Source organism: Quercus suber, unplaced genomic scaffold, assembly GCF_002906115.3.
Source record: "Quercus suber isolate HL8 unplaced genomic scaffold, Cork oak 2.0 scaffold_484, whole genome shotgun sequence".
NCBI classification, from domain to species: Eukaryota; Viridiplantae; Streptophyta; class Magnoliopsida; order Fagales; family Fagaceae; genus Quercus; species Quercus suber.
In genome coordinates, this window is record NW_027069934.1 from 264496 (window position 1) to 280502 (window position 16007).

The 16007-nt window shown below is 35.2% G+C and overlaps 1 protein-coding gene across 2 annotated transcripts; it reads right to left on the minus strand.

Annotated features, from left to right (window-relative positions):
* Nucleotides 1-1285: 1285 nt before the first annotated feature.
* On the minus strand, nucleotides 1286-11186 carry LOC112031715 (RNA polymerase II C-terminal domain phosphatase-like 2). Of its 2 annotated transcripts, none has more exons than XM_065762958.1 (16): nucleotides 10708-11186; nucleotides 9026-9499; nucleotides 8138-8348; nucleotides 7555-7712; nucleotides 7390-7460; nucleotides 7183-7288; nucleotides 6953-7042; nucleotides 6541-6682; nucleotides 6088-6431; nucleotides 5918-5975; nucleotides 5147-5277; nucleotides 5002-5055; nucleotides 4530-4626; nucleotides 3868-4025; nucleotides 2891-2961; nucleotides 1286-1788 (listed from the first exon to the last, which is right to left on the minus strand). In XM_065762958.1, the coding sequence occupies exons 1-16, from the start codon at nucleotides 11002-11004 to the stop codon at nucleotides 1683-1685; spliced, it is 2568 nt and encodes an 855-aa protein (XP_065619030.1). In that variant the 5' UTR covers nucleotides 11005-11186; the 3' UTR covers nucleotides 1286-1682. The 2 variants fall into 2 exon arrangements, 1 of the variants encoding a protein (XP_065619030.1); XR_010624781.1 differs by having other exon boundaries at nucleotides 1673-1788; nucleotides 3615-4025.
* Nucleotides 11187-16007: the final 4821 nt, after the last annotated feature.

A 16007-nucleotide genomic window follows, 5' to 3' on the forward strand; every position in this document is an offset into this window, starting at 1 on the left:
ACCCAGACATGATCATCTAAATCAACGATGCAGATATTATTGAAAAAAATATGGAAGGCGGAAAAAAAACGTTGATCTATCGAAGAAGTAGATTTGATAATTAATAATAATCAGAGAGAGAGAATCAGATCGTCGCCATCCTTGTCGAACAAGTTGGAAGCCTCCTTGAACTCAGAGATCTGGTCATTGGTGAGTTGGTCTGCCATTTTCAATTCTTTCCTTTCAAAAAAGAAAAAATTTATTTGACTTTTTTCTTTTTGTTTCTCTTTGTTTTCTGATTTTCTTTTCTACGAAAGAAGAAGAGATATCGTATGAGGTGTGCTATGTACTGTGCAATTTCAATTTAGTTTCGGGTATAGCTGAAAAGGGTCCCTTTTTTGGTTTGAAACCCAATAGATATGGCTTTTATTTTTTGATCTTTCTTGTTTGGTTACTGAGAAATTGAGGGAAAAAGGTTTTGGGTTTGGAAGAGAAGCCGTCTGCAGAACGTACAGGAAAAAGAAGGAAAAAGGGAAAAAAAAATTTTAGTTTTGACGCCGTTTGCTTGAGACGTTAAATTGGACAGATGTCAAAATTTTAAATAAGAAATCTAAGGTACTGTACCTAAGTTTTGCCTATTAGGCAAATTTCTAACCATAGATTAAAAAAAAAATTGTAATTTGATATCACATCAACTTATAAACCTATGTGGTAAAATGTGAAGCATCCCTAACAGGCTAGCACCACTCTACACTTGTGCGGTGCCTCTCATGCTCCCATCGCAAATAAAGCTCCCACCATATGATACGGCAAGGGATGGCAACAGGGCAGAGTATAGTAGGATCAAGGGCATCCTGTCCCCTCTTCAACGCAAGAAAAACTTGTGTTTGAAGAAAAACTTGTGTGGGACGAGAAAAGGCTATACTGAGAGCCATGGCAGTTAGAGGTATTTTACTATCGCTATCGCTTTGACTTTGACGAATAGCTGTAACAGTTATTTCATGGATTGCTTTATTACAACTAGGAGTCCGTTTGAATACAACTTTTTTTTGTTGAAACTGAAAATTGAAACTGAAAACTAAAAATACTGTAACAAAATAATTTTTAAATGTATGAATAGTGACGCAAGACCCATTTTTAATATTTTTTTTTAATAAAGTGGTTGTAAGTCCCATAAACAGTACATAAACAGTGTAATTTGTCTCATGCACTGTGAATCCCAGTACATAAACAGTACAGTTACTGTTCATACACGCTGAGAAAAAAAAAAAGAAAAAAAGAAAAAAGGAAAACGCAGTAGCACAAATAAGTTGAATCCAAACGCTCTATAGGTATGAAAAAAAGCAATCCAACCAAATCAAGAACAAAACATTGTAACCGGCTAAACAATTTCAATTGCAATATTACATGGAAGCCTATATGATGAAAATACGAAATCTGTGGGCTAATTTCACCATTGATATATCCACTAAGTAAAAAGATGGAAAAAGTACGGCAAAAAAAAAAAAAAAAAAAAAAAAAAAAAAAAAAAAAAAAAAAAAAAAAAAAAAAAAAAAAAAAGAAGAAGAAGAAGAGCCCATCTTTGCAATCACTACTTTAAAGAAAGAGAATTTTTCACCTCAGCAAAAGCTATAATCCCAGCTTTGTCAGGGAAAAACAGATGCTGAACTAATAAAATGCCTAACTCTAGACCTTATGGTTTCTCATGAAACAGGATGCCCATTCTTCTGTTGCCGAAATAAGGGTAGGCTTTGTGAACCACGAAATAGCTCTTCCTTCGATCGTTTACTAGGAATAGAATTTGACAAACTGGAAAGAATAACCAAATAAGAAAATTAAAGCAGCTTATATGGCTAAATAAAGCATAAATAAACACAAGTAAGCTCTATTTATATATATATATATATATATAGCTAAAGCATGAATCCACAGAACTTGCATGATCATTCCAAAAAAAGGGCCATTAAGAAGTGAGTAAAAGTATTTTCCAAAGCAGGCACTAGAATTGTAAACTTTCCCAAGGTAAAAGACAATGCCTGATTACTTGGAATTGCAAGTTAGCCTCAAACTTTTGCTCTTGAAACAAATGTACACACAAATGCAAACACACACTGAAACAAGATCAAATGTACAGGAAAAAAGATTATAAAATGGCAAATAATACAAAGAACAAAATACATGTGATATAGCCTCAAAGAAGCAGCGGCACCAAAAAAGGAAGTGAAGGGGAAGGCAGCACGACTGTCCAACACCCCAAGAACAATACCAACTCTCAAACATCCTCTATTCTGTTCCTAGCAGTCTTGAAATTATAGGGAGAGATATGATGCACCCCCTCAATTTCTGTGCCTTAAAATGGCATCCAGAAAACATGCCCACACACACACACACAAAAAAGGATGTATAGAGACCCAAAATAAATGCAGGGGAACCATGCTCTATGAAAGTCCAAGACGGGACATGGAAACATTATTGAAGAATGAAAAATTAATAGAACATTGCATTAATCCCATGAAAATAGAGCCTCCATATCTTCAAACACCATTCTACTCTGTCCTCTCTGGAAAGCCCCTAAACTTGGGCAGAAAGCCCATCATAATTTGTAAGTACAGATTACCATATTCTATGTTATACATTCCTTAAATACTGTGTTAAAATAAAAGTCAACCAAGCAACTCAATCAACATTGCTTAAAGGAAATCTCTCAAGGAATGGATTCAAATTCACTAAGAGAAAGAACAGAAGGTAATATCATGAATCAGAAGGAAACAACCCCTCCGGGATACTCCACCCCTGGAATTCTCTGTAAGAAATGTGCATGTTCCCCCTCCCACCCTCTCCCTCTCCTTTGTCAAACAAAAATTCTGTGAAGTAAAATAGAAATAACACTCAACCCTTTTTCATATGTTACCTTGGAGAATTGGGACGCTTTTCTGCTTGATTTGTTACATTAGAAGTGCTCCGAGGTTCATCTTTAGTAGCCTGAAAATCATTGTCATCAGGTACAGATTATTAAACCAGATCATCCATGACAAAAAAAAAATACATCAAGAACACAAACCACACTATACATAAATGGTTTCTTCTTCTGACAATGAGATTAATTTTATGTTTCAGGCTGTACACCCAAATAGCACAAGTTGGCCCCACCAAATGCCAAAAACATAAGACACTATCTAAAACCAAGCAGAATCAATTAATCATAGGACAATGGTGTTATTGAATATTTGATTTTTGGGACACTTGACAAAATGATAAGTCCCACATGGGTGCAGAACAAGTTTCAATACTAAGAAGAAGATAAGAAATAAAACTTGCTTAACAGAATAATTTGCAAATTTAAGTGGGTTCATTGATTTTGTTGACAGAGTTTTATATATATATATATATACATTCTTTATTTATGTTCATAATTATACTAGATTTATGGTTTTTTAAGCATAAAAATGAACACCAAACATAGATAAATATAAATGATAGAGATTAAAAATTCACCACATCATATTTGTTCATTGTCACCAGACACTACGAATATTCAATTAACTCTTAAGATACAAAAGGAAAATTGCTGAATCAACTACAAGGGAGTACTTGGATAACGGGTAGAAACTAGGGACTGACCACCAAGCCCTTACCTCTTAAATTAGGAAATAGTGGAGCCTGGGTAAAGCAGCAATAGCAGACATGAAGCCAGCTCACTCCCCATTCAATGATTTAGCTCTCACATCTTGGTGCAATGCAAAATCCAAAAGGGAGTGGTTTTTCTCTAGATAACCACTACCCCTCATCTGGAAATGTCTTGCCCACATACCCTTTATCCAAGCATCACCTATGTCTTTGAACAAAGAAATCAAATCAAATACGAAAGGCATCATCAGAAATTCCCACCTCAGACGTGCTTTCTTTAGGCACTCCATCTCTTTGCAGCTCATTCGATCCAGGTCCAGCAATATCCCATATAAATCCATTTTCATTTCCAAGAGAAAGCTTATCAAAATCTCTGTCAACGACCCCAGAACGAGGTGCAATATATGATACATATTTTTCTGCAATTTCACGCACAAAAATTCCATTCAGAAGAATAGCATTGATGATGTCATTATTCAATAATCAGAATCAGCATAAGTGCTACTGAGTGAAAATAGAATATAATTATAATTACCACCAGTTGGTGGCATAATTGTTATGCTCATAAATAACTTCCTCATAGACCAAGTACTATAAGATCACAGGTTTCTTCTGCTTCTCTAATCCCAGATACACCAACAATAAGGGGACCTCCCCTCCCCAAATAGCCTCACATCTAAAAGAACAAGCTACCCTCACCACCCACCACCCAATAAAAAGATTCAACATAGATCCCCTTACCAATCAAGCTGCTCTATCTCACCAATAAATTCACACTTAACATTTGTCTAAGCTCCAGAATACTTAAGGTCACATCAGTTATATGTTAAAAGAAATAATTGTTGAAAAGTATATGTAGTACAAAATCCAATCTGTTAAAAAAAGAAATCTTCGGTGGAGAATGATTAAATAAATGGCTTTACCTGCTAAGTTGTGAAGGGCATTCTCAGCAGCTTGTTGATGAGCATCCTTCCTTGTCTTACCCATTCCAACCCCAATCTTCTCACCCGTGAACAAAACCTAAACCAACAGGCCAACAGAATGAGTGTCCAGCTTTCACAAGTTTAATTTAAATTATAAAAACAGAGAGAGAAGGACTGGGAGAAGCGCAAATAAAAAACATCAGTAGCAGCTTACTTCAATGTAAATAATATACCCAAGAGAATGATAATAAGAAGCAATATCAGCTTCATCAGCTTTTAACGTTATGAAAACAAGCAATAAAGATCTATAAAAAGTATAAAGGTAAGGCCAAAAATGACAGGTAAAGCAGCAATAAACATAAGATGATATCTTTTAGCAACAAAAAAAAAACATAAGATGATATTATTGGAGGATTCAGACGGGACTAAAGATACAAAATTACTTTCAATAAGGAAACATGGTTTTGCTGACCTCAACAGAAAATTGCAAATCCTTACTGGTACTCACAACAGATCTGAAATCAACCTGCACAGTAGGACAGAATGTGATGAACAGCACAAGGAGAGGGGGGTGGGGGGGGCAAGGCATCCCAGGTCAAGTCAAAACACATTTGTACCTTGGTGTCGCATCTCCGTGCAATTTCATGCAGCACTCCAATGGATAAAGGGGAAGGTAGCAGGTTCAATTTTCCAGCATCACCTTGACATTCTCTGCTATTAGATACCTGATTTTTAGACGCACCAACCTCTGCAAGAAACTTCAATCAGCTAATGGATATACATAAGAGGCATTGGTCATCATAAACAGCATATCATTCATAAAATTCACAGCAGCAATCTTTTAATACAAGCTTGTCATTAACAGTGAAGGCCAAAAGAATTCTAAAGATCAAATTAACTTTCCATCCCTCTGATTTCAATGCAGTGCAAAATCAAACACTATGATAATGCAACACAGAAGCAAGAGACGAGAGTGAGGTTATATAGCATTAAAACAGAGGAAATAATAAACAATTAATGAAGAGGGAAAACTGAGATATTGTCCATCAAATAAGCTGCTGTCAACAAACTATGCATGTCCCAAAGAAGAAAACAGAAGATGGCGATGCAGGCAATTCTCCCAATTTGTAATAAGGGCAGCTTATGAGGACAATTAATATTGGTACTTTGGAGATTTTTTATTTTCCAATAGTCAAAAGAAAGATTTGGGGTGCATAGTAGGAAAAATTAAAACTAATACATTATATGGAAGTCTCTTGGAAAGAATCATACATGGAGAACCAAATGGGTGCCTTGTTTATTAGACTAGTTTAATAGTTGGAAAAATATTTGAATTTAAATTTTAGTTGTGAAGATAAATGGACTCGTGATTCTGCAAGTTCCCATACCTAACAGCTGACTTGCAGGTGGAGGAATTTGTTTTTGCAAATCATTACTGGCACATGTCTGCATAGAAAGAAGAAGCGATACTTTTAAGTGCTCTCAGTAACCTGTATAAAGGGTTGTCAAAACTAGAAAGTAATTTTCTAATAAATTTTAAAGAATATTCAGAACAAACCTCTTCAATCTTTTGGGATGTTTGTGAGAGTAAACCAGTTGGAGTAGATCCTGGTGTAATAGGAGAAAATGGATTTAGATGGGCACGCTGCTTATCAGATTTTGATGAATCAGCTTCTTGAACAAATCCCAAGGGTCGATTATTTAACGGTCCCCTACTAATATCATCTTCGACCAACCAGCCTCCTTGCGGCTGCATCAATGATGGTGCTTGTGTAGGTAATCTTGACAAAAGAGGAGGTTCACCTGAGCTTTGATTCCTTAGATCTAGAACATGCTTCATTGTAAGGATTCCTCTCTTCATATCATAATCACGAGTAACTGGTGCCCCAAGCAAACCAGGTTCTACAACATAATTGGAAACAAAATATGTGAAGACAGTAAGTGCACATCTGCGATACTGTGTATCAAACTTTCCAAAACACAGATATATTGAGATATATGAAGAAAATACTTTGAGAAGGCATCAGTGTTCTTGAAGGTGCATGACCAATGACATTCGGTATGATTGCAACAGGTGACTGAGAGGTTTCATATCTTAAGTCAGGATTGTTTGTCAATGAATGAGCACCTGAGTCGTTAACAGACTTCTCATCCTGAGGGGAAGAAAATAATAGAAAATGTAAAATAAACTATCAAATTCCCATTATGCACAGAAAGAGCAGAGATGGAGACATTTTCATCATAGAAATAACATATTCCAATTACCAAATAATTATTATGTACTCATGTTCAATAGAGAAACTTCCGTCATAAAAATAACATCTGTTAATCAGAAACTCTATCAAAATAATTAATTTATACTCACATTGTTAGCATCACAGAGAATTCACTGATAAAATGATATCTGCTAATATTAAACCTACCATCATGTTTAATCTCTGTTCAACTTCAACACCATTCATTCCTTCACTAATGGGAGCATTGGTATTACCATTTGGTACAAATCCAGCATCCTAACATTCAGAAACATTTGGTCATAAGAATTTTAGAGAGAGAGAGAGAGAGCGAGAGAGAGGAAGATACTGGGTAATGACTAATAGAGCAATGAAAACAAAGAGGCAAAGTTTCATGAGATTCAGAGCAATTCAAATACCTCTGACATCATGTAGTTGCTCACATCAGGAGCAGGGGGTAAATTTACCACCTCATCTTCATAAAAGACTTCAGAGATTCTTCGTAAAAAATTCTCATCAAACTCTCTGGATGCATGGCATTACAAATATAAATTACAACTCTAAGCCAATAATCAACAATGATGGTTATATGAACAACTTTTATTGTATAGCAAAACTGCTCTTACTTGAAAAAATAACCTCTGACATTGCATGCAACATTTCTTGCTACACAGAGGACAGGCACAGCATGGGCTGTCTATTAAACGAAAAAAATAAAAGAAATCATAAATAAAAGAAATTAAAAGAACTTAGCTTAAAACATTAGAATATTTAAAAGACATGATTAGTACCTCTGCCTGCGGAGCATAATAAGGAGAGAATGGAGGAACCACATGAACTCTCGGTTGGTCCTTTTCTTCCCAAACCTTTGAACGGTCATCAATTACCATTGCCATCTTTGGATGGCACATGCCATCATGGAAGACATTTAGCAAAGATTTCCTGGAGCCTGCCAGGTAAGAGACAAAGAAAGCATTTCAGAAATTAATTTAGATTTAGAAAGAGAGGACCAAAAAATAAAAAAACACACAAGAGCTGCTATAATGAACACAGAATAACACAACCCTACACTGCAGGTTGAAAATTTGATTGCTAAGTTATAACCTAGTGGATTTTAAATCCATGACCTCACCGTCACACCCATTCTCAGGAGAAGGAAGCATCATTTGATCTAGAGCTCACTGGCAAAATATTAAAGTCTTCAAATATTGCAATAAAAACCTAAAAAACTAAAGAAATCCAATTTAATTAATTTTAGCACAATATGAACTCCAAAATAAACAGAATAGCAAGATTAACTAATTGCAAATCCCAACATGTATTATATAAGCCTGAATTAAGGTCAAAGTATTCTCGAAATTGTAGAATTCTTGCCTGATTTGACACAAACAACACGGTCCATGAGTTGCTTTGAACCTATAAGGTGTGACTCTGGGTCAAGAAGCCTCCACATTTCTAATGCATAATCTCTTTCTGCCATAGTGCACACATAAACTTCAAACCGCTTCCTTCCTTTTGCAGTTAAATAACTTCTCAAATCCTCCCATGCAGGTCGTAATCTCACAAGTACACTGGTATCACGATTCTACACAAAGAAAACAATCATTACGTAGGAAAATAAGAAATTATACTTTACAGAAAGCCCCAATAACTAAACCAATGGGCTCTACACATGTTGCAGAATAACCGCCTACCCAAAATTTTATATAATATGTTTAGTAATTAGTATTAGTCCCAGTTACTGCTATAGCAGCTATACCGGATCCCAAGTTGTCTAATAGCAACGAATTCCGCAAAGCTAGAAACCCTACACACATGGTAGGATGGAGTCAGCATAAATGCAGTTAAAAACCCTAAAAGTGTTCCATCCAACAAGATGCTAAAGTTTCCTAGATTCTAATGCATCAGCGTGTTGTCCAATGCAGCAAAAGTTACTCGCTTTACTACAAACAAATGTTCAAATGAATAGCTATCAATTGGTGCACGTGGACAACATCAGCGTGTGTTTAAGCATTTTTTTTTTTTAATCAGTCTTGAATCCACAGCCTCACCCTCCATCCCATTATTATGGGAGAAGAAAGTTCCGCTTGAGCTATGGTTCATTGAGCCATTTAACTCATCAGCTAGCACAGTTTATAATGCATATGAATTTAGTTCAACAATCGAGAAAGCTCCTTTTGTATGCATCATCAATCATTATTATCTATCTACTCCATCTATATAAAACTCAAATAATGCATAGCAACAAATAGATCCTCTAACCTCGGGATTGATTCGAGTGAGGACAATATTCTTATCTTGCAATCTAATCACAGGCCGAACAATTCTCTCACTGTTATCAGAAAGCCGCGGAACCTCCTCCATTTGAACCTTCAAAACCTTCCCATTGGCCTCCACCACGCAATCGCTCTCTGCATACTGCTTCAACAGCATTCGGTCATCATGATACCGCTTCATCTCCGCAGTCATTCCCGAGACGCGTACAGAATCAGTCTCCCGCGCAACCCAAGTTCTAAGAGCCTCGATTCTGTCCTCGAACGACTTCATTGTATTTGCCACGATAAGAGTCTCGTCGAGATCAAACACGATGGCTAGACACCGCGGATTCAACATCCCTAGGCTCGAATTGTACAGACCAATAGGAACCGAATAGCACCAAAAGCACGGAAACTTCTGTTGCTTAGTCGGCATTGCCACTAAATGAATCTCTTCTTCTCCGATCACCACCACCGCAGTCTACATAGCCAAATCAAACAAATTCGCATCCTCAATTTAATTTCCAATTAAAAAATTATATATATAAAAAAACCACAAATATTAATTTCATTTCCAATTTTCATAGTTTCTTCTTTAATTAACAAAGCAACGCTCAAAAACTTTCAAGAAGATAAAAAATCTATAAATTCATTTCAAGCTATCATAGTTTCCACTTCTACACAATTGAAGTGTATAATTACTAATCTAATTCACGAAAAATTTTAGAAAGAATTGTCAATTTGTTGTTGGGTTGGGAAATAGAGTGAGATTTTGGCAGGATGGGTGGTATGGGGATCAACCTTTCCAAGTGGCTTTCCCAAGGCTGTATGGAATTGCCATTGATAAGGAGGCATCTGTGGAAGCTTCTTTGTCAAGGCAGGGGGCAGATGATAGAAGAATTTGGGATGTTCGTTTTATTCGAGATTTTAACGATTGGGAGATGGAGGAAGGGCTGCATTTTCTTCGTATATTGGGAGCTAATACTCCCCCAATGGATGGTAGAGACCGGATGAAATGGAAGTTGAAGCCTAATGGGGAGTTTGACATTAGGTCGTATTATAACAAATTGCGGGACTCTCCCTCAATTGTCTTTCCTTGGAAAGGAATATGGAAAGTTAAGGCTCCTAGGCGAGTTTCTTTTTTTGTTTGGTGTGTAGCTTGGAATAAGATCCTAACGGGTGATAATTTGAGACGATTGAGGGGATTGGATTTTGTAGACTGACTAGATCGATCCCAAATTTGCTTTTTGGTTGGTGGAATTGGTTGGGGAAGCATTCGTCTCAGATTTGGAACTTAGTTCCGTTATGCATCCTATGGTGTATTTGGAAGGAACGGAATCGCAGGACTTTTGAGGATTTGGATAGTTCAGGTGTTCAGATGATTGCCTCTTTTAGTGGATCTCTTTTTGATTGGTCTCGAGCATGGGGACTCACAACTAGTGATTCTCTCCCTTCTTTTCTTAGCTCTCTCTCTCTTTTGTAATTATTTTGTTGTTTGGTTTTATTTTTTGTTTTTTCAGTTTTTCTTCTTGTATTTTCTGGGTTTGCTCTATGTTTTTTTCATGCATAGAGTAGCCATTCGTATATATAACATTCTTACTTATCAAAAAAAAAAAAAATTGCTACATTCTCTGAAAGAAAAGGAAATTTTGAGAAATCAAGAAAACGAAGAGCGATTGAGAGTGAGACCTTGAATTCGCGGAAACACAAGGCGTGGAGTTTGATCAAATGAGACTGCTGTTCGATCGGCAACGACGACGAAAACGGCGGCGACGGCGAAGACTCGAGCTTGCAACGAACTGAGAATGAAGAAATCGTTTGGAGAATAGCGAGTGGAGTACACCGTTCGCTCTGTGGAGATATGTGGTGGATTCGAATCTCGTTCTTTGGGAACTGGAAATTCTGGTCCGGGATAGGGATAGTGTCTAGCTCACCCAAACACAGGTCACCGTGATAAACCACGGATTTAAACCCTAAACGACTCATTTAAAATTCTGATTCCGTAACTAAACGCAAATGTCTGTGAAAATGAGGTGTAGCTTTGTAAAATTTGAAAGAAAGAGAGCAACAACAAAAAAAAAAATCGTTAGCCTCTCTATTTTCTGAGTCCCTTCACTCTCTCTCTCTCTCTTTTTTCTCTCTCTCTCTCACTCCAGGAGCTTAACAAAGGCAAGGATTTCTGTATTTATAGGCGGAAAGGGCTGGATAAGTTAATGTCATTGGTCTTTGTGTGAAATTACGAAAATGCCTACTGGTCCTAACCAATAGTTGTTTGCCAGCAAGGATTTTGAGAAAAAATGCGCTTTAAGTACAGCGGTGAGCAAAACATTCAGGCGCAGGACAAAAATGAAAATCAATCCTATATAACTTGTGAAGGGAAGAATGGGCATGCTCTTCGCCGGATAATGGGACTTTGTCTACGTGTCATTCAATCGAGGTAGTTGATTTTGAGGAGCAGTCTATAACCGTCTGATCCATTGGTGACTGAAATTTTTTTTTTTTTTTTTTGAGAAAGTAGCCGAATCTTAAAATCCATAGAAACTGTTTGGTACGTGCAATACGCGACTAAACAACCATCTTTAGTTTTTCTAAAAATACGTATAGATAAAAAAGTGGTTGAAAATATGTGTATTATTATATAAAAATTAAAAATATGTGTTTAAACTTATACATCAAATAGCCCTTTATTATTTTTTTTATTTGAGTGAAATGGAATCATTATTACTAATTCATTAGAGAGTATTTTTAGGAATGCAATTAAATACTTGAAAAAAAATTTTTTAACTTTAGCTATTAAAAAATATTTTACACCGAACCAAACACTGTCTATATGTTTAACAACAAATATATATTAAGATTGCCGATATTATAGATGTAAGAAGTTTTTTTTTAATAAAAAAAGTAAATGGTTCATGGTGTGTCTGTCTTATGCCTAACAGTTTATTTGTTTAGAAGTAAAATATATTACATGTTGTGAGGAGTAGAAGAATCCCCGTCCAGGCCTTAAGCCTAATAATGGTCTGGGCCACGAAAGCGAACTAGGCCAAGCCTATATGCTTGAAGGAAGTCCCAGAGGGCAATGGCTGTGAGAAAGAGGAAGCTAAACCATCCCCCACACCTAAGAAAGGAAAATACCACAGGAAAACGATTCTAATGGAGAAGGTGTGGGACAAACCTTACTTGAAGTGAGGTGCATGGATGATCCACATATAGCTCCCAGACAGTGCCCAGGACCACGGGAAACTTTCAGAACACGCAAGAAAGTTGAAGATTTTTACCTTTACATCAATTTGGAAGCCCTTACCTAATCTCTGTCACATTACATGTATCTAAGACAGCCTAAACAAATAAAGTATCCCTCAAAAGACAGAGCTCAAGGATAAAGGAAGGGGGGAAACAAAAAAAGTAAGGAAAAATATCCGTAAGTGTTTAGCTGGCAACAAGACAGCCGTAAGGATAAGAATGAGAAGTGTGCCTATAAATAAGAAGGAAGAAGCAGAATTGAGGAGGTTCTTTTTGGTCTATAGAGAAAAAAGAAGTTAGACAAACTATGAGAAATAAAGAGAATGTATAACACCACGGGGACAAGTGAGGAATCAGGATGTAATACTTATAATACCATTGTAACATGTATTTTGTCAATGAAATCAATTGTTTGAGTTTTCTATTATAGAGTGTTTATTCCCAGTTGTTCAATTATAAATAGATTATGTGAGACTTGTTAGCTGTAATCCATGGAGGTCCATAGGGACCAGTTTTTGTTCGCCCACACATGTAAAATATTTTTAAATGTTTAGTGTGACATTTGAAAATTTTCAAGCATAGGATACCAAAACTGGGAGCTCAGCCATTGGTGCCTTCCGTGACTAAACTGTTGTGGTGGCATTAGTCAACTCCGGCTACTTTGTCATTGGCAGAGTTGCAACTGCGACAACCCGATTGTTAACATCGGCTACTCAATGCACTAGATGATGACCTAGCCAACAAATGAGGCGAGTAGGTTCACTATGTGTTTTTATAAAATGTTCACCAAGTTTTTAAAAGTAAAACGTTTTACAAATTTTTATAAAAGATTTTACAGTCGATGAAAAATATTTACTAGCTTGACCATATACTTTTTATATGAAAAGTTTAACTGCATTTTAAATGCAAACAAACACCTGAACATTGTGGATATATTTTACTTTAAAACAAATGGAGCGTAATCTCATTCCTTCTCACTTGAGTATGTGTGTGTTTGTTTCTAAAATAATAACAATAAAGAAATAAAGTTCCAACAAAATAGAAAAGTATATAGAAGTTTTCTATTCATGAATTATATAGAACTAGTATGTGACCCCCGTGCTACCGCACGGGACTGGTTAATTGTAATGATGATATTGGCCAATTTTTTTGTTATCACACGGATGATAGAATTAAATCAAACAATGAAAAATATATATTGCATTTTATTATTTAAGTAATGCTATTGTTTTTTTTTTTTTTTTTTTTTGGTTTATCATACATAGGATAGCATTAGATAAAACAATGAATAAAAAAATAGAATTAAATCAAACAATGAAAAATATATATTGCATTTTATTATTTAAGTAATGCTATTGTTTTTTTTTTTTTTTTTTTTGGTTTATCATACATAGGATAGCATTAGATAAAACAATGAATAAAAAAAAGAGACTATTGTATTTTATTATTTAAGTGATGCTACAGTGAAGAAAAAAAAATATTACATTTTATTATTTAAAATATATAAAAGGGACATTAAAAAATAAAAACTTATCATTGAACTTGGAATCTTCTTGGAGGCACCAATGAAGCGCTAATGTATGAGAGTGTGAAGTAAGGAAGAGTGGGATTGAACATTGTGTTTGAACCCGGCCTTACTCTGAGAAATCCGTAAGGAGGAGGAGAGGGTAGTGTGTGGATTTAGTTGGTAGAGTTTGAGAGAGGAGGAGACATGGGATGACGATATGAAATTAGGAGGAAATGATGTTTTACTTTTATAATCTTTCTCGTTGGACTCCTTGGTTCTGGTTGTGGAATTAGAAGAGCTCCAGACTCTATTAAGATCACCCATAAAAGTGTGCAGGTGAAATGTTCTTACTTAGGCCAATGAGTATTATCATTGTGGTTTTCTTGACTTTCGTATTAAATGTTAATGCATCATTTATTTGGGCACAAAAATTAGAAAATTTAGATAAGACACATGACACAAAATTGAAGTCTAATTTTTAATCTAATTAGATTTTTTTTTGAGTTTTGGTTAGGACAAGTGGCACAAAATTGAGAATCTAATTGAAATCTAATTGGATTTTCTCTCTACTTCACCTATTATTATATATATGGATTATTTCTCTGAATAAAAAGGTATGTGAAGTTATAAGTATAGTCTAAAACCTACCTATTAGATAAAATTAAGCAAATTAAAAGGTTGAGAGAGAGAGAGAGAGAGAGAGGTTCAATCATTCAATGCTTGTCAATTAATCATTTTTTTAGAGAGTTACAATATATGACGTCAATTTCTGATGATAACTCTTTATCATTAGACCAAAATACTAATTGATTTTTTGTGTAGGTGATGATTGAATCATAAATCTCTTATTTAATCATAAAAAACTTTACCAAGTAAGCTAACTAAAACTTAAATCTAATGCTTATTGTAGTTTGTAAAAACCATTTGCAATGATGATATAGAAAAAATGTGTATTTTCTAATTTTTCAATCTTTGAGGAGATTCATCTCCTAATAAACTCCACAAAATGAGACACATGTCATGTTTTAGGACATTCAATAGGGTGTAAGGAATGGACAAACTTATAGGGTCCGTTTGGATAGCACTTATTGTTGCTGAAAGTTGATAAAAACTGATTGTTGCTGAAAACACTGTAGCAAAATAATTTTTAAATGTGTGAATAGTATTGTGGGACCCACTTTTAATATTAAATATTGCGTGAACAGTGCATGAATAGTGCACGCACAGTACATGCACAGTAAAATTTGTCCCCAAAGTCAGCAAGTGCGGCCAAAAAAAAAAAAAAAAAAAAACAGAGAAAACGCAAAGCTGGAAACGCACCGCGAGGAAACGCGCTATCCAAACCGGGTCATAAACAAGGAAACAGAAATGCATATGACTATATATGCGTTGGTAATTGACAAACTTATCTGGAAAATTATCTCATTCATTTGAAATAGATGTATAATAATTGTGTGTTTTTTTTTTTTTTTTAAGACAATTACAAGTTGTTAATCTCATAATTCAATCATTTTCTTCTTAAACCTAGGGACTGTCTAGTAATGTTGTTTTAATAATGTTGTTTATATTTTTTGGAAATACGTGTGAGTAAAAAAATGTGTAAAAATACGTGTAATGTTGTTTAAAAACTAAAAGCATGTATTTAAACACATGTACCAAACAGATCACTATTGTTTTTATCAATTAATTTACCAAACTTTTAACAAAATAATAAAAACATGATAAAATAATTTTGATAACATTTTTCATAATAGTTTAATTTTTTAAATTTTGCTAATGTGTGCCCTTAATAATTAATCATTTTTTGAAAAAATTTCTCAAGATTTGAAAAAATATTGCCAACTTTTTTAATTTCAAAAAATAAATGGTTATGGCACACATTAACCAGACTTTAACTTTCTTTACCCACCGATATGACTGAATATTTAACAGTCACATGATCACGTCAACCATCACATAAGGGCGGACCCACCAGTCAAAATCAGATGGGACCTGTCGACCGCATTTTCAAAATCAAATCAAAAATTAAAATCAATACACGTATTATTATTAGACAACTCCTGCGATCACACACGAATATTACTCCACTTGCAGTGTATCACTTTCAAAAACAATAACAACACCCGCCGTCACGCAATTGATTAACATTTCCAGGTGGTGGGTCACAAAAGTTGCACTGTCCACCACAGTCAAGCTCACCCACACTCAACCTCGCAGTTACATTACACGTGTCAATATA